We start from the raw sequence: 26867 nt of genomic DNA, 5'->3' as shown, positions 1-26867 counted from the left end.
TAAAGCAAAAGATTTAACGTCTTTTTGTTTGTTTTTTTTTTGCCACAAAGTTCTTGTGTGAGTGAAGCACTTCGAAATTCAAATGTCTGATATAAACGCCACCGCCTTGCCTGCACGGATAAAGCATTCAGAAGTACCGGATGTTCCCATGTTCTCTATTTAACATTGTACAAAAAAAAAAAAAAAAAAAAGGTACCATCTGTACTGTGCAAGAACAAGAAGACCTGAAGCTGCCTGAGCGCCGTTTCCTCGTGACTTCCTGAAGCTCGCCGCTGATGAAGCAGATTCAGCTGGGTTTGTTCACGTTCACACCCCGGAGACGAGAAGCTGAAGGTTACAGTCAGGATTCAGTAAAAAATATGCAGGAAGTATACGGGAGCGGGATCAAGAGGTCGAGTAAACGCAACGAGAGCTCTGCGAGAAAGAGAAAGAGGAGGAGGAGGAGGAGGAGGAGGAGGAGGAGGAGGAGGTGGTTTAAGATGCACATTAGGTTCATTTTCCTGCCGATCATCATCAAGAGCTCAGTCAACGATCCGTCACAGATTGTACTGAAACCTCCAACGTGTTCATCCTCTCACAGGAAAAGTGAAGCGCTGAGGCTGATGTGAAATGTCGTTTGTTTTTGTTGTTTGTCGTCGTCGCCTTGGAAAGAAAAGCTGGCAGGAGGAAAGGAAGCTGCTCCTGCGGGGCGTCAGCAGGCTGGGGGCCGCGGTGGGGAATCATCAGCAGCCCTTCGCCGTCGAGCTTCATTAAGGCCGCTCGGTTTCCAGAGACTCGCGGTGGATTAGCGGTCCTGCGTCGCCGTCTCCAAGTCTTCGTCCTGCTTCTCCTCCTCCTCCTCCTCTCCTTCGTCCGGCTCCTCTTTCTCGCTCAGTTCCTCTCCGATTACATCCAGCCGCCCGTCCTGCCCGTTGAGCACCCCTCCCCCCTCCTCCTCCTCCTCCTCCTCGTCATCGTGAAGCCTCGCCTCCTGCAGCTGCAGCCGCCGCTCCTCGACCAGCAGGAGGCGCTCTCTCACGCCCTCCGCCGCCGCCGCCGTGTCACTGGGACTCCCGAAGTACTGCTCACTCCTGATGGGGAGCAGAAGGAAAGAGAAGATTCAGATGGAATCTGATGAGCAGGATTCACCGCTCTGCTGCTCTGCTCTCCTGACTTCAGAAGAGCTCAGTATGTTTGTTTGTACCCGTCGGGGAAGATGATGGGCGTGGTCAGTCTGTCCAGGAGGGTTTTCCCCGAAGAGTCGACTTCGTCCAGAGACTCCACCTCCACACATTCCAGCTGCAGCACCTGAGACAAAGCGGCGACAGGCTCAGCGGGCGTCAAACTACACCCGACGCCGTCGCCCCGGGGCGGCCGCCCCGCCTCACCCGCTCGGCGCCGCCGTGGAAGTTGAGAGCCAGCTCCAGTCTCTGCTGCCGCTCCTCGGCGCTGACGCTGAACTGCTTCCACACCCGGTTGAGCCTGGGCAGGGTGTCTCCAGACGAGCGGGTGGTGCAGCGCAGCGACTGGCAGAGCACCACGGTGGCCTGCAGCAGCTGCCGGCCGTAGTCGTAGGTGCTCTGAGGGAACGACAGGAGGACGCAAACGCTGCCTGCTTCAGAACTTCAAATTAAAAGCCCTTTTTTTTTTTAAATTTAATGGCCTCTTTGATTTCTTCCTTTCGAATCCAGCTGTATTTTGTTTGTGTTGTTACTTCAACAGTAAGTCTAATCTTCTCACCTGAGCCACGTCCACAAACTTCCTGTGTTTGTCCAGCATGGTCCTGGTCTCCTGAGAGTCGTCCCCCAGTCTGACGTGAGTCTTCAACAGAGCGTCCAGCAGCTCGCCGAGCCACTCCACCGCCTGAACACACACACTCTGCACTGTCACTGCACTGTGCACGTTAATGTGTGTGTCTTTGTGTGTGTATCTCTGACCTGTAAAGCATCCTCTTCACACTTGAACAGTTGGACCATTTGCAGCATCTTCAGCCTCCTGACATCCACCATATCCTCACACCTGCAACACACACACACACACACGCACACACAGCTCATTGACACAATTTCAGTGACTCACTTTCAGCACCAAACAAAACTCTTTTTTCTTTCACATCCAGTCCGGCCGGCGGAGCGGTGACAGCGGCCGCACCTCTGCTTGCGCAGCTGCATCTCCTCCATCACAGACTGAATCTGCTGGACGTTGTCCTGCTGCTCTCCGGGCGGACTCTCCGTCTCCTCCGGGGTCCACGGCTGGCTGCACATCTGCTCCAGCAGCAGCGCCCCCTTCTGACGCAGGGAGCCCAGGCCTGCCTCTGAACAGCGGCGCCGGGCCGTTAGCGTCACGGACACAGCGGGCGAATCAGACGGCGTGAATCAGCGGGAAGACGTACCGACAGCCTGCAGCTTCTCCTCCAGCAGCTTGAGGTTTTGCTGGATGGACGCTCCGTCAGCCGGAGCCACGTCGGCGCAGAGCATGCCCAGTAAACCGTCCAGCTGCTGGGACAACTGCACACACAAAGCATTTCATGCTTTTAATGGTGTCGTAAAAACCTCAAACGGAATGTCTGTGTCTGAATGAAGCTCAGACACACATTAGGTGTTTGGTAAGTTGACTTTAATGATTTTAATCTTGTTCTTTTCACCTTTTATGTGTTAAAGAGGAATTAATTTCTTATTTTCCAAAGATTTTCTTGTATTTAAGTGCAGTCACCTCCTAATGTTACATATATTTCCAATATATCTTCTGCTCAACAGTTGATTGGCAAAGATGTGGTCAAATAAATAAAAATCCATCGGATTTGAAAGAGCTGTTGTCGCCTTTCCCTCTTTGCGCCCTAAACATTGTTTAAAAACAGTCTTGAAGAAGCTGTGACTTTCAGCCCTCCTCCTGAGTCCTCAGACCCTCTTTCTTCAGCTCAATGTCACTACTGAGCACTACTCGGAGCTTATTTGTAAATAAGTGTGGCTACATGGTGTTTTTAATTCGGAATCGGTTTATTCAGAATTAATTAATTCAGAATTATATTCATGAGCGTCGTGTTTACGTGGGAAAAACGAAGAATTAAAACCTCTCTCGCGCCGCGGTCTGTGCAGCGTTCTGATTGGACGGGGCGGCCGTGACGTATGACGTCTCCCGGAAGTAAACAGCATTTTTCTCGTCTTTCTTTCTCGATTAACTTTGACGTTACAGCTTTGAAAACATGTGCACTGTTAAACGCCCGTCGATCCGCTCGTTTCATTGTATCCAATTCTTCTAAAAGTGCCGTTAAATAAATCGTCTCAATTGTAGTCGAAACGCAGACCGCGGGCCGCCATCTTGGAAAATTGCGTCGTCACGACGGAGCATGCGCAGAACGTCAGGAATAAAGTCGCGCCTAATTAGCATAACATTCTGCTTCCATAGGAGAATAAACCAGCTGGTCTATTCAGATTTAAACTTAATTCCGAATAAAGTTTTCAGGTGTTTACATAGCAGAATTAGGCTTTATTCAGATTTATAGAGGAACAAAAAGTCCCATGGAATGTGGTGAAAACTACTGCACATATGTACAGAATATTTTGATGCAATTAATAAACAATTAAATGTTTAAATCTGTGTAATGGTAGTGAAGCAAGAAAAGCAAAACGTACATTTTATAACTTTGAAATAAACAGCCCTTCTCACAACAGCTGATACTGTGTGTGTGTGTGTGTGTGTGTGTGTGTGTGTGTGTTACCTCCTGCGTCGTGCTGTGGAAGCCCTGCGCCGCCTGCAGGACGTTCTGGCGTCCCTCCAGCTGAGCCGCCTGTCTGTAGCAGACGTCGCTCAGCTGCTGCTGCAGCGCCTTCAGCTCCACCACCTCCTCCTCCTCCCCGGCACTGAGCAAGGCAGCAATCTGCTGGTTCAGCTCCACGTAGACTGCAAACCACTCCTGCACATGCACAGAGACAAAGTCAGGTTTACGCTCACCATTTGCTGGTGATGCTGCTGGATGCAGAGCCAAAGGTCAGACTGCACTCAAATCTGTTTTTAACTCCAAATCTGATTTGTGGGTTTGTCACAAGGTGTGTGTGTGTGTGTGTGTGTGTGTGTGTGTGTGTCTCATTACACTGTGCTGGCTCTCGATCTCCTCGTGTTTCTGCTGCAGGGCCTGCGCCGCTCGCATCGAGTCTCCGATGGCCTGATGAGTTTTCAGGAGCTCTGAACCGGGACCCTGCAGCCAGGTGACCACCTGAGGAAAGGAGAAACAGGTTTATTGTGTGGACACACACACACACACACACACACACACACACACACACACACACACACACACACACACACACACACACACACACACACACACACACACACACACACACACACACTCATCAGCTGGTTAAGTAAAACCAAACCCTGGTGTATGTGATGTACTAGGGCCATTGGTGGAAATGTGTAAAATTAAGGATGACTGGATTAATCCCTGAAAGCAGCACGGAGCAAAAAGCTCTAAAAGGACTTCCTTTATTTTTAACAGGCTGCACTCAGAGGATAGAAGTTATATCACAGACTTTAAGTAACACTCGTTGTCCAGCAGGCTTTCTCTTCACATCTGTTTGCCCAGTGTTGAAAATGCCAGCATGAACAAAAACAGTCTTAGTTTAGACCAGTGAAATGTCTTCAGTGACCTTTAACAGAGGAGGATTAACTATCTCAGACAGTTAGTCTTAACTGTAGTTAAAGGAAGATGTTGGTAAATGGCCTGAGGATGGTCGTCTTATCTCCTTCCACAGTGGATCATGATCCATAAACGGATCTTTGCCGTCATTTTCTTCGGCTCAGGATCAGAGTGCAGATAATACCTGCAGGCGATGAGCTCAAGCGGGGTAAAGCCTAACCGCTCATTCAGAAATCACTGTTTACTACCCAATACTCCGGTCCTCCTCTTGTTACACATCAAACTGTCAGAGGTGAGAAATGAGGAGCGTTTTCAGAGTACTGACTTCTCCGTCTGACCTGCAGTGTGGCAGAGGCGCCAGCAGGGGGCTCCTACGCTCTACTTTCTCCAACAGAGGTCAGAAGTCTGATAAAATACAAGTTTGAAGCTAAGTGGAAAAAAAGCCACAGAGCAGGAGTTAAAGTTTGGAAGAAGTGAAGTAGAGGAATGGAAAAAGAAACATTTATAGAATCAGTGCAGCAGCCGAAGAAAAGGAGGCGTGTGTGAAATACCAAGAACATTGAACACACCATTTCCCATCATGCACGTCTCTATATGTCCCTTCACAATCACTCTCTGTGTGGTGGAGCCCACATCTTTCAAACTCCACATCCCGGCCGGTAACAAAGGCAGCCTGTTCCAGAAGAGCAGCGTCAAGTGTCGTTTCAGGACGGCCCTCCAGAACGCCGCCACCGCCGAGGAGGACGGCGCCTCACGGCAGCCTCCGCATTTCACCCCAGGACTTCATTCTACTGCTGGCTGTTTCACGGAAGGGTACAGCATTATCTGACTGTGTGTGTGTGTGTGTGTGTGTGTGTGTGTGTGTGTGTGTATATAAGGATCATGGCCTCATTGTATTTATCAGGTCACTGATGCCTTAAAGATCACACACATACACACACTAAGAGTTCGATCCAGAACTAGGCTGCCCCCCCCCCCAAAATCCTCCAGGCTAGCGACTGACATGTTCCAGTTACCATGGTAACGGCCGGCTCATCTCCAAGAAGCTGGTGTGTTGCCCGTCAGCCCCGCGGCTGTCTGAACTGCGATAACCAAGCGAGTCTCCTCGTTCACGAAGCCCCCCCGCCCGCCCGCCCCGACTCTGAGGGGTCGAAGGTCAAAGATGCTGAATAGACTAAAGAGGGTGGACAGAGAGTGGAGTGTGAGCGCGTGAAGGATGAGTTTAAATGTCCGGAGCCACGACCTCCGACAGCCTGGACAGACGTGGAGATCGGTGAGGAAGACTCGCTTCGCCCCGAAGCTCTTTAACTGAGACCAGCTGAAAGGAGGCCGCCGACCATCTGCTACCAGCCAGACACCAGCGAGCGCTCAGCCCGCCGCTCCTGAAGTCCACCTCAACGGCTCCAGGATATGATCACAAATAACATCACAGCCTGTTTATCAGAGACCTTCAGGATCTGCAAGCTCCAGATGGTGTGTGTCCTCAATGTGTTTGGCCTTGTTGTATCAAACTAGTGGGAGCCTGAATGTGGCTCCACATCCATCCTGCCTCTATTTTAATTTGTTAATTAATAGCTAGTGGGTCCATGTACCGACCAGCCACTCCATTTGTACTCTGATATGGGAAAACCAAAAACCAGAAATGAGCCGCTTTCTGTTTTCTGGTTTGATGCAGACAGAAAACGCTGTAGAACATCCTCCTGGTTTTCCAGCAAAGCAAGTCTGAGAAACTGAATTACAGTCGGATTTAAAACTTATATTAAATAAAAACATAATGGAAAATCAAATAAAGGCTCATATTAAATTTTTCGATTTCCTATTTTCCAACTAGAAACCAACATCAAGATGGAGAACGGCGCATTTCCTATTTTTATTTTTCCAAATCAAAATGAAAATCAATCGTCTGGAAGGTAGACGGACCTGTTCTTGAGAGCTCATAGTAGGCAGCATTTGGTGACAGCTGTCTAACCTCTTAATGGGGTTCATGTTATCATAGTAAAAGAAATAGAGGTCTGGATTTGGGAAATGAAGTTTCATGGTTTATGGTCGGGCTGTGATAACGGCGAGACTGACGATGAAACCAGGGAAGTAGGAGTTATGGCTGGGATTAAAACCAAAGCGTGAGTGAGTGAGTGAGAGAGTGAGAGAGTGAGAGAGTGAGAGAGAGAGAGAGAGAGAGAGAGAGAGAGAGAGAGAGAGAGAGAGAGAGAGAGAGAGAGAGAGTGTGTGTGTGTGTGTGTGTGTGTTACCTGCATGACCTTGGTGTGGATCTCGTCCAGCTGGGTGCGTTTGTTCCGCTGCCTGCACAGCTCCTGGTACCTGGTGTACTGCTCTCTGAGCGAGTCCAGCAGCTTCATCACCTGCGGCTGAGCCAGCAGCTCCTCCTCCATGGGGCACCAGGCGGGACCTGGACCCGGGCCACACACACACACACACACACACACACACACGAGAGGGTTCACGGTCCAGGGCGCACCAGGGAGAAATCACAACCATTAAATATGATCAACTGACTGGAGGAGTCTGTCAGATTTTTACACTGGCTGTTTGAACCTCTGTTCCACTGAAAACGGCTCCTTCAGGCTGTTTCACGTCTCCACTGACTAAACTGTCCATGAAGCTCCTCCAACTACATTAACCTGCATGAATGATGCTGAACAGAGTCGTATCGATCGGTTTTATTTCTCGCTCATCTCAGCGCTCCCACTCAGACAGAGCCTCCATTGCCCTCCGGAAAGGTCGAACCGGTGCGTTCAGGAGTTCAGAGGTCAACTACTGTACACACAGAACACTGGGTGTGAACTCTGAGGCGCTCGCTCACCTCCCGGGCCGCCGCCTCCGCCCCCCTCCGAGCCGTTGAAGCGGCGCTGCTGCAGCTCCGACAGCAGCTCGTGACCTGCAGACACAAACACCAGAGGGGCGGTTCGGCGGGAGAACGGTCCAGACAAACGGAGCGACTGAAGCAACAACGCGCGGCTGTTTGTCCACACGGTCGCTACGGCAGGAAGAGCGCCGGTGGAGGGAGGAGGGTGGCACCGCACACAAACACGCCTTTCACCCCCGGCCAGCACGCAGACAAGAGGCTGCTCAGAGCACTCCACACACACACACACACACACACACACACACACACACCTTCATCTGTGTGCCACCTTTCAACAGAGCGCAGACAGAAAGCACACACAGACACACACACACACACACGTTAGAAAACATGCAGACATAAAGCTTCAGGCTGCACAGCCAGAGGGTTGTGGGTTCGAGTCCATTCTTTCCTCAGTTTGCATGCGAGCTTAATTGAGGAAACTAAATTTGGATGTTTATCTCGATCTCCGATATGTACCACAAACACACTCACACAGAGACACACACACAAAGCAGAATGAATAATTAATGCAGAGGCCATTGATTGCTCGGGGAAGTAAATGCACGGATGATATGAAATAATAACCAGGATGCAGCTCTTTCCGCCCAGACTGGAACAGGAAAACCAGGCTTGCTTGTTGGATCAATAATTGATCAAGCAAAACACAAATATCAGCAAACTACCAAATGTCTTTTTGACTCCAATTATAAGATTCATGCTCCTTCAATATGGACGGGAATTAAAGGTGCTGTAGGCAGGATTTTGCTAGTCAATGCTAATTTTTCTGTGTTTTCTTTGGATTAAATGTTAGAGTATCCATTGCTAATCCTTCAGGAGTGTAGCATAATTGCACTACCGCGAGGGCGCAGCTTTTCCATCTGTCTCTGTTCTGAGCTGAAAAGGAATCTCGACAGCTCCAGGTATCTTTGACCAATCAGAAGAGCCCCTGAGGCTCTGACCGTGATTGGTCGAGGGGCGTTCATCGCACGTTCTTGTGGGAGGGGCTTAACTTGCGTAAGGGCGTGATGTCAGAGAAAACAGGACAGGATTGGCTGTGCTGGGTTTCAAATCGCCATCTTAGATGGGTCAAATCGCCATCTTGCTTAGGTAACCCTAAGCAAGATGGCGGAGATGCCGAATCCTGCCTACAGCACCTTTAAGGAGACGTAGTTCTGCACTATAGTGAAAATCGAGGTAAAACTAGAAAAAGGGCAGAAGGACGTGAACAGATGGAAGTGAACGACGCCGATTCCTGCACTGAATGATGGGGATTTTCTCTGCACTGCTGCAGCGTCGGGCAGGAGGAGGAGTCGTACTGCATATCAGCAGATCTGTGGTTTGGCTTCAGGCTTCCAGTGAAACACGACGGGAATTTAACTGGAGCTGTGTCACAAGCGGACCTTTGTTCAGCTGTCAGAATAAAACTCACTGTCAAGAAAGTTTGATTTACAAATTAAAGGCATTAATAAGCGTATAAAAATGGAGCAGTGAAACACTGTTCAGAATAATAAACAACCTGTTTTGACAGAAGATCCTGCTTCGTCTCGCAATGAATTAATTATTGGCCGACTGGTCCTTTCAGGAGAGAGCACAGTGGATTCATGGGTAACTTCTACAAAGACCACATTCCCTGTGTGGAGTCTGCATGTTCTGCCTGTGTGCACGGTACGGGAACGTCTCCGGACCGCAGCCCCACTGACACAGCAGGTAATGAACGAACCGAGTGTTTCTGCAGCCTCCCTGGCCTCGCTCCTTCCTCCACAGCAGCTCTGGTCCACGCTCCAGTCACTGTTCGATGGTTTTACACATGCTCTATTAATTCTCCTTGTATCAGAATGTTTTCTGTCTTGAGGACAAGGAGACAATTGTTCAGTCAACCGTCCCGTCTGGGCTTCATTATGGAGATATGTTTTCTCGCCGTGCTGCTCACCCGACCTGAAAACGCATCGCAGCTCATCATTCATTACAGGACAGAGATCCAAGTTTGGTTTTTTTTATGGATGAAATAAGTTACTCCTCAATAAGGACGAGAAACAGCAGGCAGGATCATCGCCTGACAGAGCCGTTTTAATTTTAATATTATTCTAATTATTTTCGGTGTTTTGTGATGGCTCCTCAGGTCAGCAGTGATGCGCTTTTTCCGCTGCGGCGAACAATAAACACTGAAGCATTTAAAGAGGATTTTAAAAACCTGAACGGCTCGACACACCAGCGACTCGCAGCTTTCACTTTCAAATCTGTTCACTAATGCCGCCCACTGCTCTTTGAAGCTTTTAAACATTAAAATATCGTGTTTTGTCATTTCTGTGAGGTTCCTCCCTGAAGCTTTCCTAAAAACTGTTTTTAAATAAAGCGAAACTTTGGAAAATCAGGATGGAGCGGCTTCAGAAACAGAAGCTGGATGTGTAATGAAAACTGTTTGTCCCCACTGCGACCTTGTGACCTGGACAATCGTTTTATATTCGAAACCGTTTCGTTTTTGCACCAATATGACTGTTTTATGTTTTTCTGCTTTTGGCAAAACTGTATTTAGAGCGAGGGGGAAAATAAATCCCAAAATCACATGACTTCAGGACAGATGTGGCCACGAGTGAGTGGGGATGTGAGGGAAGGAGAAGGACCTGTCTGCAGAACCGTCTCGGGGTCAAAGGACGGCAGGAGGCCGCAGTCCGCCGACCTGCAAGAGACAGGAAGACAAACCTCTCAGAACGACAGCCGGTGTGTGTGTGTGTGTGTGTGTGTGTGTGTGTGTGTGTGTGTGTGTGTGTGAGAGCGTACTTCTCCTTGTCCATGGAGTTGCTCTTGTCCCCGTCATTGATGATGGACAGCTCGTCCAGCAGCGACGTCGACTCCTTCGTGAACTTCTCAAAAACCTAAAACACACAAAAACTCAGTTTTGCAGCCGCTATGAAAGCAGCAAAACTCTCAATTGGTGGAGGACGAGCTACCAGTCTCTTGCTGAGCCAGTCGCTGTGATCGTAGTCCAGACTCCCTCCAAAGTCGTCGGTCAGCTGACTGGGCTCGATGTAGCGAGTGAGCTTATTGGCCGAAACCAGAATCACCTGAAAGGCACAGTGACACACAGCAGAGCAGTTACAGAGCCTCTCACAGCTTTTACTGTAGTTTCAACATTTCGGTATTAGAGAGTTCACAGCATAGTTTAATTTCTTCATCTTTTTCCCTTCAACAGATTAAAGACTTTATTTTTTTCTTACTAAAAGTCAGGATTGTCCCATTTACAAGATTCAAAATATTTGGAAGCTTTAGCTTGTTTGTTATAAGTAGAGAACTAAAAGCCCAGGTCTATGAAGCACTGAGGAGCCACAAACTGCTCCAAGTCACATGTTCAGGGAGGTTTTATCGACTTTTTAAACACAAGTTTAGAAACATGCACATTTCTTGGCTCACAGGTTGCATATTCAGCGTCACTGTTTTTGTTTGACTTCAGAACTCTCAGATCAGGAGACACAAAACTCTTCAGCTTCTCCGAGCAGTTTCTAAATATGGAGATAAAGCGCCGAGTGTTCCAGCAGGCCTCCAGCTGACAGGAGGTTTCTACCAACGCCCGAGTTCATGAAGAAGAAACACTCTGCTTTGATTCTCACACACTCGTCGCCTTTTTGCGTAAATGTCTCATAACTCTTGCAACAACCCGCCGTAAGAGCCTCTGAAGTGCGTCTTCATGGGGAGGGAGGCTTCGCAAATAAACACGGGGAGGAGCAGCTGGTGGTGTGTGTGTCTGCCAGTTGTCGCTGCAGCAGATGCTGCAGCAGAAATTGGACTCGGCTCAGTGTGAGTTTGTGTTTATTTAAATGTCAGGTCAGACTTCGGAGCAGCTGTGCGGAGCACACCCCGCTGTGTCATCCACAAACACACGCCATAGTTCAGATGAGTCGCATTTCGGCACCGTCACTGGAATCTCCCCTTCAGCAGCTCTGCCTGTGTGTGTGTGTGTGTGTGTGTGTGTGTGAGCGCTAGCTAAGATAACCACTCATGCAAAAAATAAAAACAACAGCTCTGTCATTCCTGAATTTCGAAGTGTTGGAGTTCATAACCCGACTAGTGAAATGTCGGAGTGTCCCTGAACGCACCGTCAAGGAGCCTTTCCAACAGTGAACAAATAAAGACACAACCGACGAACGTGAAGCCGTCTCGACACGGACTGAGGCTCATTAGCTTTTTGCAGCAACTTACACACTGACGCAGACCCACCGACCTGCTGCCGTTACCACGGTAACCACAATAGAGCCAACAATGGCTGCAGAAATGTGGGTCACAGCGACGACTGATCTGTCAGTAAAACCATCTGTTGTAATAGAGGAGGAGGCCGGCCGCAAACACACACTCACACACACTCCATTGATCCTGCATCAGGTTTCCAGCAGCACTCAGACCAGCTAATGACGGGCTCATTCTCCGTTTGATATCAAGTAACAAGACAAATCGAGTGTGTGTGAGCGTGTGTGTGTGTGTGTGTGTGTGTGTGTGTGTGTGTGAGAACTCTCTCTGCTCTCTCATCTCTCCCCCACGTTTGGCTCACCTCGAAGCCCAGACGGTCCTTCTCCTTCCAGAAGCAGAAGTGTGTGACCTTCTTGTCCCAGAATTCATCGGGCTTCACCACGCAGACCAGCGACACCTCAGCTGGGATCACGTTCTGAAAGAGCGGCGGCGCTTTTAGAAAGTCAGACAGGCTAATGCGATTAAAGGGGTGTGTGTGTGTGTGTGTGTGTGTGTGTGTGTGTGTGTGTGTGTGTGTGTGTGGGTGGGGGGGCTAATGTGTTTGATGTGTTTGTACCTGCAACATGAGCACCACAGTCTTCACTGTGTTCCACTGAGACTTCCGCCCGTCCACGATAACAGTGAAACCTCGAGCCTTACACTTCTCACTGAGAGAGAAAGTGAGAGTGAGAGAGAGAGAGAGAGAGTAGTTATTAACACACACACACACACGCACGCGGTGCTGATTACAGAGTGACTGAGTAACTGCAGTAACATTCAGCGAGCGTGTGCGCGGCCGATTATTTCCGACACGGGAAATTGCCGTTAAGAGCATCAACGGCAGCATCAGCTGAGCTGATAAAGTTGTTTTCTGACAACTGATACGCAGCGCCGTCACGAGAACGTTCCACAGCTCGGTACCTTTAACCCCGGGAGGGAACGCCGCTCGCCTCCATCTAGTCGCAACACACTTCAATGTCCAGCCGTAAAAAGTTACACTTATTCAGCCGCTTTTTTCCTACACTTCGTGACATTTTTACAAACTGTGGAACAGCGGAGCGGCATCGAGCTCCAGCAGATCTCACTAAGAGCTTGTGATCGGTGGTTTCAGGCCGTTTGTTCTCTCCTGCTCTTTTCTCTTCGCGCTATTCAGCAGTTTCCAAACTTTCTCAGCTCAGGGCTAAACACAAAAAAATCTGATGACTCAAGCCAAAAAAACAAACACCTCTGAGAAAACAAAAACAAACCATGGATTTGAAATTCAGATGAGTCTGTTTATCCCCGTTAGGTGTGGATGTAAGAGACGGTTCTGACGATCAATAGAAACCCGCAGCAGGAAAACCGAGCTGCGATTAACGGTCCAGCCCTGACATTAGTTTAAAACTCAGCACACCGCCAAATATTACCCAATGAGGCCTCCTCTGTTTCCAACAGGAGAGAGAGAGAGAGGGCGAGGGGGAAAAAACTGTAAAAACTGAGTTTTTTTATTCGGAAAGATTGGGAAATAAAGGTTTTCCCCTGCGATGGGCTGGAAACCTGTCCAGAGAAGCCCCTCGGACATATTCACCTCTCTCTTTTACCAGATTAGCCTGATCCGAGTGAAATCAGGACTGGGAGAGGCAGCGCAGCCTTGGCCATGGTCTGATCAGAGTTAGAGAGATTGTTTAAGAACAGCAACAGAAAAGCAGCTGAACTCATCTGAATGAGCTCCTCTCCATCTGACTTTAACTGTTCACTGGATTCAAGCTGCAGATCACTCAAAATGCATTTTACAAATATTACAGCAGAGGAGGAGATACAGAGACTGGAGGGGCTGAAAAACGCAGCAAAGATTATTTAATCTCACATTTTGATCTCCAGGGCTTTACTCCTTTACGTCGATTTTACCACCCTGGTCAACCTGTGAAGCACTGAGTTTCCTTTAATCCTCTCAAAACTGACTGGTAGACCGTTCCTTAGTGAACCTGCTGTAACCGGCATGCTCATGTATTTCATGCAATATGAATCAAAACAGGCCAGGAGTGAACGCTCCCTCCAGCACACACAGATTAGAGCCCAAATCATCTGTCAAGCTGCCCGCCGTCACGATGAGCTGGAAATCAGTAAATCTCATGGCGGGGGGGGGGGTCACGTTAGAGCCAGTACAGTAAAGACCGGAGCTGTAACGACAGTGAACTCATCCTTTAAGCTCTGCTGGAGCCAAAATACAAGCATCCAGTCCTCGTGTGTGTGTGTGTGTGTGTGTGTGTGTGTGTGTGTGTGTGTGTGTGTGTGTGTGTGCACCTCGGGATGCTCAGCAGGTAGTCCAGCGTGGCGCTGAGCTCCTCCATGCTGGTCTGATCTGAGCTCAGAGGGATGGTCAGGATCAGACCGCTGCGCCGGTCTTTGCCCCCTGAAAAACAGGAAGTAATCCGATTACTCCACCCATACAGGAACTGCGAGAACATCAACACACACGTGAGCACGAGCTTTACCTGAGAGGAAAGCCAGCTTCTTTTTGAGGACGGGCAGGATGGCGGTAGCCTCCATGGTTACGTTAGACATCTGTGACCAAACGCACCTTTAAAAATGAGGAAAAAAACAAGACATTTTTAAACAGGCGTCTTAAAATCCCATCGTAATCAACCCCTCTCCGTTCCAACACTGTTTCTGATGTCAAGGAGGCGAACAAAGTGCACACCCTGACCTTGTTTGGTCCGCTTGTCAAGATAATACGCAGCGAGTGTTACACAAATCGAGCAAATAGAGGCGAGTTCCTCGGCGGAGACGTTGTTCCGGGTCACAAACGAGTCCACCACCACAGGAACTGGGACAGTCTTAGATAATGACCCACCGCCCCAGAGGCCAATTACAACGGTGAAACTGGTTCACAGACGGAGGGAAAGCTCCATGAACGGATCCATAAATCCACAACAGCCTCATGCACGTCATGACCATCAAGCATCAGCGTGGTTTAAAGAGGCGAACAGTGCAGGGGCCTCGCAGACCAGCGTCGAAGTCATAATCACAGGTGGTAGAGACATCTAATGACAGTGTCTGCAGCAGAAGAGCCGCCCTGGAAACCTCATCTCAAATATTACAGCAGAGATTTTCCGTCGGGCTTTTCTCCGAGCTGGCGCTGCTCCCAGCAGATTCAGACTCTTGGCTTCGCGTTCGGCTCAGCCGCCGGTTTACCGTCAGCCGGCGAAGCAGTCGTTTGGCTTTTCTGTCAGCTCACTGGCTGCTCGAACATCTGCGCTGCGTCCGCCGCCACTCTGCACCACGCATATTAGTTATTGTTTTATATATACATATCGTGATAAACCTGTAAACTCAGTGTTACAACCACATAAAAACGACCTCCACCCCTTTTTCCACTCCTGTGCAGGCGTCTGTCTTTATCACACGAGCAGCTTTATGCTGCTGTGAGCAGCATTTCCAGCCATGTAACTTGTGGTTTAGTTCTTTTTAAAGCACTTAATGAGATTTTAATTGAAAAAGTAGCATCAACTCAATGTAGAATATCCACAAAAAGTGAAGAAATCTCAGTTTGGTAGATTAACTCGTGGCTGTTAGAACGATGCTTCTTGGCCATAAATTTAACCCGGAGCTAAGAAAAGCTGTTTGGCACTGGCAGAGAAGATCTGGAGCAAAACATTTCAAGGACACACCCCACACACTCAACTCTGCTGATTATCCCACACATGTATTTCCCTGACAAATGTGGCACCATTTAATGTGAAAACGATCAGTTATTGTAAAAAGGTATATACAACACTTTGCCAACAAAGCATCATAAATCTTCCAAACACTTTACATGACATCTCACAACACCGAGCAGATCCAGCATGACAGCCCAAAAGAAAGTCCCTCAGGCAAACCCTGCTTTGTAATGACACATTTATATGCAATAAAGCAGCCTTGAAGGTATATGTGTAACACGTAAAAACTAAAAACTAAATGTGGTTTTCCAAATCTGAGCTCTAATCTGCTTGGGAACGTGCAGCTGTGGTCAAATCACTCTTAAGTGATCCCACATGTTTTGCAAGAAAGCCCAGAACGGTTCAGTGTGTGTGTGTGTGTGTGTGTGTGTGTGTGTGTGTGTGTGTGTGTGTGTGGTAGTTTGGGCTTGTTGCTCCATGCTGGAGATGTGAACAGAACAGACCACACCCACACCGTCCTGATGGAGCACATGAGCTCAGTTTTCACTCCTCTGGAAAGTGTCTCATTGTTTGTCTTTGGCCTTATTTCTCTGTTTCGCGGTCAGATTTTAAATTACACATCAGTGAAGCCAAACTCTGCTCCACAGTGGCACTCATCAGCTGCACACGTGCTCGTGTATTTCCGTGATCATTGGTGAGCTGATTAATGATGATCTGACTGCAGCAGCAGCGAGTCTGTCCTGCAGCACGGCTTCACCTTCCTCCTCCTCCTCCTCCTCCTCCTCCTCAGCCTGCGGTCTGGCTGCGGCTGCAGGACGGCTCGGCCCGGCTCGGCTCTGTTCGGCCCGGCTCGGCTCTGTTCGGCTGGGTTCGGCTCTGTTCGGCTGGGTTCGGCTCGGCCCACAGACACAATGACCTACATCGAGCGGCAGCAGACTGCGGCGGTGGCCCCGCCGCTCACCGCAGCTCCAGCCCGCTGAGGCCAGAGACTATCGATCCGGGGCTTTCTCTTACCTTTCAATCAAATCTGCAGCATTTTGGGGGATCCGTTTTTTCTCTCTCTCTCTCAGTCCTCCTCCTTTCTTCTCCCGCGGCGTCCTCCGGCTCCTCCTCCGCAGCGCCTCCGCTGCCCCGGTCCTCCTCCGTGTCCCTCCAGACGGGACCTCCCGGTCTAGGTTCGGAGCTTCGTCTCCATTCAGTGAAGAAATGAGTTCGTCGTCGCCTCTCTTTGGAACAACAGTGGGAGCTCACAGGCGGAGCAACTCCCGGTGCAGCGTCCTGCTCTGTACAGTCAGCGCCTCCACTTCCGGTCCCCTTCACAGTAAAAGCACATCCCAGAGTTTACACTGGAGCAGCTCCCGTCCAGCCATGAAAAAAAACAAACAACAACAACAACAACAACAACAAAACACGATCCTGGAATATTAACATATTTAAGAAAACGATGTTTTGAACAATTTTTCGATTTAAATATTTCAAACCATGCAATGTACTTGTTCACCCTCGTTGTTGTGGTTTTGTTTGTAAATATTTCCTAATTTACATAGAAACGTTTTGAAAATGTGATCTGCTCACACTGAAATTGCAGAAACATTGTGGATTGTAAAATAAGTAGTTTTCATGCAATGCCACTCGTAGATGCTGTTGGTTGCTTTTGTGATGAAACCACACGTCTGTAAAGAATAATATGCTATAAATAAAAGCAATGGCGATGTCACACACATTCATGGACAGACAGCCACATTGGATTGCTAGTTCAGCTGATTCTCAACTGTGAAACTAATCATGTTTTGCAGTCTCTTAGGAGGTTGCCATTGTCATTATTGTCCATCTATTCCTGAATGTGCAGAAGAACTATGGCTGTGGTGCACATGAGTAGTCTACATGCAGACGGAGTGTTTTCAAAAGTTGCATTTTGAACCCGTTTACAAGATGATGGAATGAGAGCGCTGTTAAAAAGTTTCACTTCGGGGGCCATTTTCAAAAAGTTGTTCCTGTCAGTGGCTCTGGCCACCACCGTCATGTAAACAAAATGGACCAAAAGTTTGCATTGTAATTGAAAATGCTGTCATAAATGTGGCCTAAGTTGAATAAACCACCGGTGAAGGTGTGTGGTGTCCACAATCCAAATGTGAGGACACTGAGCCAATTTCCAGAAAATAGTAAACTACTGGTTCCAGAGGTAGTAAGATGGTCATTTTAACCACATTTAAAACAGGTGTTCATTGAAAGTTCTCTGAAGCTGCCTTAATGAGTTCATTTAAATGCAAACAAAGAAAGAAAAACTACTTACTTGCTTATTGATTAAACTTAGAGACACAGAACCCTTTTCACTGAATTAGCTACCATCAATCCAGCTCAACATTAGTCAACTTTATTGGGGCTTACTGAACAAAGAATGAGATGAACACAGCTGTTTCAGATCGCTAAACGATTTGTTTTGAAGGGTTGTCTGTTTGTCTTTAACTTAAACTTCCGGGGCGGGGTCAATTCAAACAGGCCACGCCCCCGAAGAATTGAAGCCCACCGAGGCGTTCAGGAACACTCTGAAACCGTAAAATCCCCCCTGGAACAGCACAGGTCTTCATAGGCCAAAACTCTAAAATAGCTAAATGAAAAGAACAAAAAAAGATTCCATGAAGCAATGAGCATGTTAGTGCACCAGAAGACAATTTTATTTGCATCTTTTTATACAATATACAAAAAAACATTGTGTTGATGCAAACAAAACCCAAAACTCAAAAAAGTATAAACAATATACAAGTTTATATGACCAAGTCTTATGTAATGACATGATGTTACTACTGTTAGCCAGTATTCTTATTACTAGTTTTATGTCCAATTTTTAAAATCAGCATGTGAATCATAACAAGTAAATCTTTCTTGCTCTTCACCCATTCTTTCATTCTTTTATGGTGTGTTCTTTAGTCAAACTGAAATAACTTCATTTGTTGTCTAAACACATCGGGGGCTGTGTGGATCCTCAAGCAGCGTTTCCAGATTGTCAGATTTTCCTGACATTGCTGTGGCAACGCTGTGTGATGAGCTCCTTTGACTGAAGGCTTGGTGTTTCTGTCAGGAGTCTCATTTCAGGTGGAGTCATCTGGACTTTAATTGAACTGAATTGAAAGTCCTTTATTTATCCCACAGGGGGAAATTCCAGTGTTCCAGCAGGACAGAGAAAAGAAATATAAATAGAATGGAAATGTGAAAATTTTACAAAGTCCAACCATACATAGAAAAACTAAATATAATTTAAATATACATTTAGAACAGATAGACATAAATAAGATATAAATTAAATATAACTGAAATATACATTTAAGAAAGACACATATGTACAATATAATAGAAAAATGTGAGAAACACAAAAAGATATGTACACAGGAGTTTCACAGAGCTGAGTGGATGATGAATAGAAAATGGCTGAGGCCACCACAGAGTCATAGGAAGTCTTCAGGAGTGGCCCCTGCACCCCAAGACCTCAGTCTCCTGAGCAGATATGTCTGCTCTGGCCCTTCTTGTAGACTGTCTTGCTGTGGTCTGACCAGTCCAGTTTAATGTTGAGGTGAACACCCAGGAATTTGTTGGAGTCCACTCTGACTGTCTCTGCCCTGGACGTTCACCGGTGTTGGGGATTTGTGAAGTTACCTGCTGAAATCCACCACCAACTCTTTAGACTTTCCAAAATTGATTTGGAGGCAGTTCTGCTGACACCAGTCCACAAAGTTCTGGACCAGTACATGGACAGAAACACGAGGACAGACCAACAAGGAGCCGGCCAGACAAGCAAGGGAAGCAGTGCTTAAATAGGGGAAACACAGGTGCAGCACAATAGGACATAAGGAGGAAGGTGACAGGCCGGGCAAACATGAGGAGAAGCAGAAACAACAGGTGAGACAGGGCATGCACAACAAAACAGGCCCCGAGTGCCCCCATCTGGCCACAGGGGCACAGGGCGGAACAGGACCCCCTCCTAATGCACGCCTCCTGCCGCACAATGGAGCCAAAACCTCAGGCACCACCACCCAACATCCCGGGTGGTGGTCCCAGACAGATTGGAAGATTAAAGGTGCTGTAGGCAGGATTCGGCATCTCCGCCATCTTGCTTAGGGTTACCTAAGCAAGATTTGACCCATCTAAGATGGCGATTTGAAACCCAGCACAGCCAATCCTGTCCTGTTTTCTCTGACATCACGCCCTCACGCAAGTTAAGCCCCTCCCACAAGAACGTGCGACGAACACCCCTCGACCAATCACGGTTAGAGCCTCAGGAGCTCTTCTGATTGGTCAAAGATACCTGGAGCTGTCGAGATTCCTTTCAGAACAGCTCAGAACAGAGACAGATGGAAACGCTGCGCCCTCGCGGTAGTGCAATTATGCTACACTGCTAAAGGATTATCAATGGATACTCTAACATTTAATCCAAAGAAAACACAGAAAAATTAGCATTGACTAGCGAAATCCTGCCTACAGCACCTTTAACATCAACCATGGCATAATTAACAGTATTTATTCACCTTTTTATGGTTATCTGGTTATCGTTCTCCTGTTTGAGTCACATCCAATCCATTCTCTCTGCAGTGATTAAAGTTCATGTATTGATATTTTATCCAAATTTACATTTAGATGGAGATCTCACCACAGGTACACAATCCATGGAGTGGTCAGGTGGGACTCACAGCTGCACTGTTCCTGGAAACACTCCCCGGCCTGCAGCAGGCCGGGGAGTGTTTCCTCCTGCTGGTGGTGCGATGAGGCCAGACTTACTTTGCCTGTGGGACCTGCTGGATGGCGTCCGGCAGCGCCTGTCTGAAGGTCTCCGGCAGGAAGAAGCAGAGCCCAACGCTGAGCAGCGACAGGCCGCCCACAATGATCCAGGGCAGGAACTGGTTAAACACGGCTGCAGAACAAACAAAAGAGTCACTTCCTTCTTACGGAGATCAGCTGATGCAGACTGCACTGAAGGTACAGCAGTGGACCGATAACACAGCTGTAATGTCAGAGGCCTCACCCAGCTGCAGCAGGTACGGGGAAAGAGCAGAGCCCACTCGGGCAAATATGGCGCAGGACGACATGGCTGTGTTCCTGATGACTGTGGGGGACAGCTCTCCAGTGAACACATACAAAATCCCGCCGCCGATAACGATGCCAAATTTTCCCATAAGCACCAGGGACAGGGTGACAGCCGGTTGGCCTGCAGTGAAGGAAAAAGGAGATATGACAGCAACATGTACAGGAAGGTGACCAAGCTCTGACGAGATGAGTGAAGTGTCCCACCGGTCAGTTACTCTTTAATGCTCCACTGAATCTAGAGTTTTCATTCATGCATCCAGAAACTCACAAATTATTTGACTGAACAGCACATCAGAGCTGATGTAGGTTCACAGAACTACACCGTACAGTCGACCTTCTGCTCTTACTCACTGTGGAAAGTGACCTGGATGAGGAGCAATGCTAGAGACGCCAGCAGGCCCGAGATTATGAAGGACAGACGGCGAGGAAGTCTGCGAGCTGCCAGCCAGCTGGCGACGTACGCCGGGATCTCCACGGCCGTCATCAGGCCGTAGTTGAGGTAGGGGTTCCCAGACAGACTGGAGGAGTTGAAGGTCATTCCGAAGTAGGTGACGTTGACAGAAAACCTGCAACAACACAAGAAGACAAACATGTAAACCCTTTTATCAATGACAAGCAGCAACAATATGTCATAAACAGTATTGTGTTTTGGCTATCACGAGGATACTGAAACAAAAAAAATGGCTGAGGTTAAAATTTAATGATCTACTAAACGCAAATGAGGTTAAATCTAAAATTCATCAACTGACCACATGATCCACAGGATGACTGATACGTTCCGGATGTTTGTGGTCTTCAGCAGATCCAGGAAGCCGAACGACTCTGACTTCTGGGATGGACCTTCTTCAGCCTGAGAGACAGATTCAGGACATTTATTTGTCACATGCAGCGATAGTATGAGGACAGAGATCTGAAGCATTTATTCCGTTCAATTCAATTCAGCTTTATTTATAAAGTGCCAATTACAGCATCGTCATTTCAAGACACTTTCACAGAGAAAACCCAACAGATTCCACAAGCACAAGCGACTGTGGAAATGAAAAACTCCTTTTTAAAAGAAAGAAACCTTTGCAGAACCAGGCTCAGAGGTGGAGACAGGTACATTTCAGGTACATCATAATAAAACACATATTGACTGTACCATGAAGAGGTTACAAGACGAAGTAAGATGAAAATACTATACGTTAGAGAACGTTTTAGTATATATTGTACTCAATACAGACAAAATAACTAAGGAATATATTCATATGTGGATGTATGTGTGTGTGTGCAAGGAGAATATATGTGTGTAAGACAATGTATGTGTGTGAGAGAAAAAATACATGTATGTAAGTTGTACCGCCCCTCATATATGTATGTATGTATGTATGTATGTATGTATGTACGGTATGTGTGATTTATCATTTCCATGATTGATCCTAGTTAAATGTACAGTGTGGCTCATTCTCAGCCGGACAGTTCATCATGAACATCACAGTAGAGTTTGGAGATTCTTATACTAGAGATAACTGGCCACCTCAGGATGACCTCTGCTTCCTGCAGACGACCCCGAGACACGAGCCAGCGGGGAGACTCTGGAACCAGCCTGGGAAGCACAGCAGACACCTCAAACATCACAACCATTCATCATGCTGGAGCATCACAGAGGGGATGCAGAGGGATGTGAAGAGTGTAATGAGGTCTCCTCACCACCAGAGGGGGGCACAGGCCAGGCCGGGGGCAGCCATGACCAGAGACAGGTACCTCCAGGTCTGGACCAGGTAGGCAGCGCTGCTCAGCAGCAGAGAGCCAAACACATAGGAACAAGGCAAACATATGCAGGAGAAGAGGATTCTGGTCTCTCCGACCAGCTGCTCTGAACCTGTGGAGGTTGATTGATTGATTGAAGGTTTTATTTCAGACTTGATGAAAACAAAACAACAAAATACCCCAAATCGAAATAGTCGATACAGCAAAACAATTTTCCCATGTCTGAAAAGGAGTAGGAAGAAGCAAATGCTTATTTAGTCCTACCCCTTCTCCTTTATCAATAATTAATAGTCAGCAATTCTATGTACTTACATATACCAATCCCTAATGAATGTTCATATTTGCACGAGTTCATATTTACAGATAAAGACAATAAACAAGTAAATAAATGATCTGCAAAAAACACCTCATGATCAACAAAGCCCATCATTCTCCCTGTGAAAACCATGTTTTTGAACTGGGTGATGCTTACACATTGCTTGAGCTCCTCACCTAACCTGTTCCACAGCTTCAATCCACATACAGACATAGAAAACTTTCTTAGTGTTGTGTGGTCATAAGGATATTTTAAATTGTTCACCCCCCCCCCCCCCCCCCCCCCTTAAATTATACTCCCCTTCTCTGTTAAAAAAAAACAATTTTTGAACATTTCCAGGAAGCAGATGATTTATTGCTTTGTACATAATTTGTGCTGTTTGAAAGTGAACCAGATCATTGAATTTTAGTAGATTTGATTTCAAGAACAGTCCGTTTGTGAGATCTCTGTAACTGGCATCATGAATTATCCATATGGCTCTTTTTTGCAGTACTGATAGTGATTGTAGTGCACATTTGTAAGTGTTGCCCCAAACCTCTGCACAGTAATTTAAATATGGTAAAACCAGTGAACAGTAGAGAATGTGGAGTGAACTGTGGTCCAGAATATGTTTTACTTTTCAGAGTACTGAGATGCTTCTTGATAGTTTGTTCTGTACATAATTTGTGTGAGATTTCCAGTTTATTTTGTCATCTATTATTACACCAAGAAACTTATTTTGATGAACTCTTTCGATATATACACTTTCGACTTACACCTGCACTTGAGTATCCCTATTCCAATTACCAAATAACATGAAGTTAGTTTTATCTAAATTTAATGATAACTTGTTTCTGTCAAACCAACTCTTTAATTTGCAGATTTCTGCAGTGACTGTCTCCAGTAGCTCGTTTAAATCGTTCACAGGGCAAAAGATACTGCTGTCATCAGCAAACAATGGTAATTTAAATACTTCTGATACTTTACAAATGTCATTTACAAATGTTTACAAATTTATAAACGATAAACAGTTTTGCACCCAATACTGACCCCTGGGGGACGCCAGAGACGTCTAAGCATGATGATGTATGTTCACCCATCTTTACAAATTGTTCCCTCTGCACATGGTCCTGAAATCAGACGGCAGCTGGAGGCCGTGTGGTGATTTTCGGCGCCTGAATAACATCACCAAGCATGATCGGTACCCCATTCCACATATCCAGGATTTCTCGGTCCACCTGACGGGGAAGGTTATCTTTTCCAAGGTAAATTTGGTGAAAGGCTACCACCAGGTCCCAGTCCACCCTCAGGATGTGCCCAAGACTGCGCTGACCACTTCGTTTGGGCTGTTCGAGTTCTTGTGGATGCCATTTGGGCTTAAGGGTGCAGCACAGACCTTCCAGCGGCTGATGGACTCTGTGTTGAGGGGCTTGTCGTTCCTGTTTGTGTATCTGGATGATGTGGCCAGCGCCTCTGCCGAGGAGCACCTGTTGCACTTACGTCAGCTCTTTGAGAGGCTTACTGAGCATGGCCTGATCATTAATCTGGCCAAATGCCGGTTCGGACTCTCTGAGATCGAGTTCCTTCAGGCGTCTCCTCGCGCGAGGTGGTTCCGCTGCCCACTAAAGTGGAGGCGATTGCCGCTTTTCCTCGTCCTCGCACCATCAAGTCCCTGCAGGAGTTCTTTGGCATGGTGAACTTCTACAACCGCTTTATCGCGCAAGCAGCCCACCTGATGCACCCCCTGTATGAAGCACTGAGGGGGGCGACGGCTAAGCAGGATGTGGATTGGGCCGCCGAGAGAGTCCTGGCATTTCAGAGGGCCAAGGCTGCGCTCTCCAACGCCGCTATGCTAGCACACCCCTCCCCAGCGGCGGCGGTTGTGCTCACCACGGACGCCTCGGATTACGCAGCGGGGGCGGTCTGTGAGCAGTGGGTGGATGGAGCCTGGCAGCCTCTTGCGTTTTTCAGCAAGCAGCTGCGGGACAGTGAGAGGAAATACAGCATGTTTGACCAGGAACTTTTGGCTTTTTCTGGCCACATGCAATTTTCGATTCCTGCTGGAAGGGTGGCGGTTCACCGCTTTTGTGGACCACAAACCCCTCACATTCGCCATGGCCAAGACCACAGAGCCATGGTCTGCCAGGCAGCAGCGCCACCTCTATGCGATTCCGAAGTTCACCATGGACATTCGGCATGTTGCTGGTAAGAGCAACGCCGTCGCGGACGGCCTCTCCCGGGCGCACGTGAGCTCTGTGCAGCTGGGGGTGGATTATGCTGCAATGGCCGCCCATCAGCAGGCTGATCCAGAGATCCAGGCGTACAGGACAGCCGCTACAGGGTTGCGGCTGCAGGATGTGTCATTCCAGAACTGCGGCATGAAGCTCATCTGCGATGTCTCCACAGGTCAGCCCCGCCCTATGCTGCCTGCAGGCTGGCGCCGCCACGTGTTTTATGCCATCCACGCGCTGTCACACCCTGGAGTGAGGGCGTCGGTGAAGCTAGTGGGGGCAAAGTTTGTCTGGCCAGGCCTCAGGAAGGACGTCAGAGTCTGGGCAGCCTCCTGCGTGGCGTGTCGGCGGGCCAAGATTCACCGCCATACCAAGGCCCCTCTGGAACCGTTCTTTGTGCCTGAGAGGAGATTCGACTACGTCCACCTGGACTTGGTGGGTCCACTGCCCCCCTCCCAGGGCTTCACTCACCTCCTGACTGGTGGTCCGTTTCGGCTCTCCGCTGGATGTTGGACAGAGGTCCTCAGTTCACCTCCGAGCTCTGGACGGCGGTGGCGAGGAGCCTCGGGGTGCAGCTGCACCGCACCACGGTGTCCAACCCTCAAGCTAATGGGCTGTGCGAGCGTTTCCACCCCTCTATGAAGGCTGCCCTCCGCGTCGCCCTTACGAACTGCAACTGGGTGGACCGCCTGCCGTGGGTCCTGCTTGGTCTGCGTTTGACCCTGAAGGAGGATCTGCAGGCGTGCTCTGCAGAGCTGGTCCTGGGTCAGCCCTTGCGGGTCCCCGGAGAATTCCTTCAGGGCCCTGGTCCGTGGCGGCCGGGCGGCCCGGTTTAGTGGGGGCCGGTCAGGATTTTGACCCAGTTCCAGATCACCACTGCCTCCACCACTCCTACGTCCTGAAGACTTTGATGGTGGCTAAATATGTGTTTGTCCGCCATGATGCCCACCGAGCTCCGCTGCAGCCTCCTTATGACGGTCCGTTCCTCGTCCTGGAGGCGGGGCCTAAGAACTTTGTGTTGGACATGGGTGTTCGGCCGGTTTGGGTCTCGGTGGATCACCTAAAGCCTGCCCATGTTCTGCCAGAGGAGCCAGTGGAGGAGGGGGGCGACTACGCTGGACTACGCAAGAGATTCTCGGCTGAAGAATCTGCTAGTGTGTGTTCTGCTCCAGAGCGACACACACACTAGAAGATCAAGAGAGGAAGATCTGGTGCGATATGTCCTCTGTTGTCTTCTAGTGTGCGGTCTCTGAATCGGGAAAGATTGAAAAAATCCTGTAGTGTGTGCTGGCCTTAAAACTGACCCACAGGTTGACGTGACCCGCCCACTTTCCCGCTGGCAAAAACCAAAACACAGACGATAGAACTTCTGGGTCACAGAGATCGAAGAAATGGAAAAATCACATTAAAGTCTGCTCTGTGACCGTATTTCAACTTTCCTTTATTTGATCTGCCTTAACAAATGGGATATTGAAAAACAAACAGAATTTCATTTATTTGTTTTTATTTTAAAAACAAAAAAAGGAAAAACGACTCATTTTTCAATATATTGTTTTTTGATTCTTAATTGAATATCAATTGAACGAATGATACACAGATTTGTGGACAACTATTATTGGTTAAAGAGCAAAACTCTGTCTGAACTCTGAAAAAAATCCAATTTCTTGACACACATCAACTTCCTTCTGGGTCGGGGGTCAGAGTCCTCAACAACACATCATCAGTAGCGTCCCATGACGGTCTAAAGCAGCTCACATTCCCTATAAGTGGGTGAAAAATCCAACGCTTGGTGAATTCTGCTTCACAATCATAGGAAGAGCCGACATCGAAGGATCAAAAACTACTATGAACACTATGAACGCTTGGAGAAAACAGGGCATGTAGAAATGGAAGAACTGCAGATCACATCCATTAACTGAGTGGACACTATGAAGATAAAGAGTATATTTGTCTCTAGAGAAGCATTGTGTACATTACAATAGAGAGATGTCTTCACTCCATAGCAGTGGCGGCTGGTGACAATTTTTTTAGGGGGAGCGCAAATTACCCTGGAGGCAAGTTGATGCTGCAAACCTAGCCACTTTAATGTCCGTGCAGTTACAGAGTTAGGAAGAAAGAAAAACTGTATATAATCAAACATTGTCATCTGTTTTATTTTGAAGAAATGGTGTGT

At 47.9% G+C, this 26867-nt stretch overlaps 2 protein-coding genes across 2 annotated transcripts; both read right to left on the bottom strand.

Annotated features, from left to right (window-relative positions):
• Nucleotides 1-645: 645 nt before the first annotated feature.
• On the bottom strand, nt 646-16616 carry sestd1 (SEC14 and spectrin domains 1). The gene is made up of 19 exons (XM_030112128.1): nt 16358-16616; nt 14177-14262; nt 13986-14094; nt 12280-12370; nt 12025-12138; nt 10433-10546; nt 10263-10357; nt 10106-10161; nt 7440-7514; nt 6868-7025; nt 4070-4192; nt 3698-3892; nt 2372-2486; nt 2131-2293; nt 1917-1998; nt 1720-1842; nt 1368-1559; nt 1184-1287; nt 646-1070 (listed from the first exon to the last, which is right to left on the bottom strand). The coding sequence occupies exons 2-19, from the start codon at nt 14244-14246 to the stop codon at nt 785-787; spliced, it is 2265 nt and encodes a 754-aa protein (XP_029967988.1). The 5' UTR covers nt 14247-14262; nt 16358-16616; the 3' UTR covers nt 646-784.
• Nucleotides 16617-20109: 3493 nt separating this feature from the next.
• LOC115402732 (solute carrier family 22 member 5-like) lies at nt 20110-22146 on the bottom strand. Its single transcript, XM_030111257.1, has 6 exons — nt 22109-22146; nt 21947-22004; nt 21169-21269; nt 20771-20985; nt 20358-20540; nt 20110-20246 (listed from the first exon to the last, which is right to left on the bottom strand). Exons 1-6 carry the CDS (start codon nt 22144-22146, stop codon nt 20110-20112), a joined length of 732 nt encoding a protein of 243 aa, XP_029967117.1.
• Between the last annotated feature and the right edge of the window lie 4721 nt (nt 22147-26867).

This window comes from Salarias fasciatus, chromosome 16, assembly GCF_902148845.1.
Source record: "Salarias fasciatus chromosome 16, fSalaFa1.1, whole genome shotgun sequence".
NCBI classification, from domain to species: domain Eukaryota; kingdom Metazoa; phylum Chordata; class Actinopteri; order Blenniiformes; family Blenniidae; genus Salarias; species Salarias fasciatus.
Note: the sequence above shows the minus strand (reverse complement) of the source record. Positions and strands in the feature narration are given on the sequence as shown.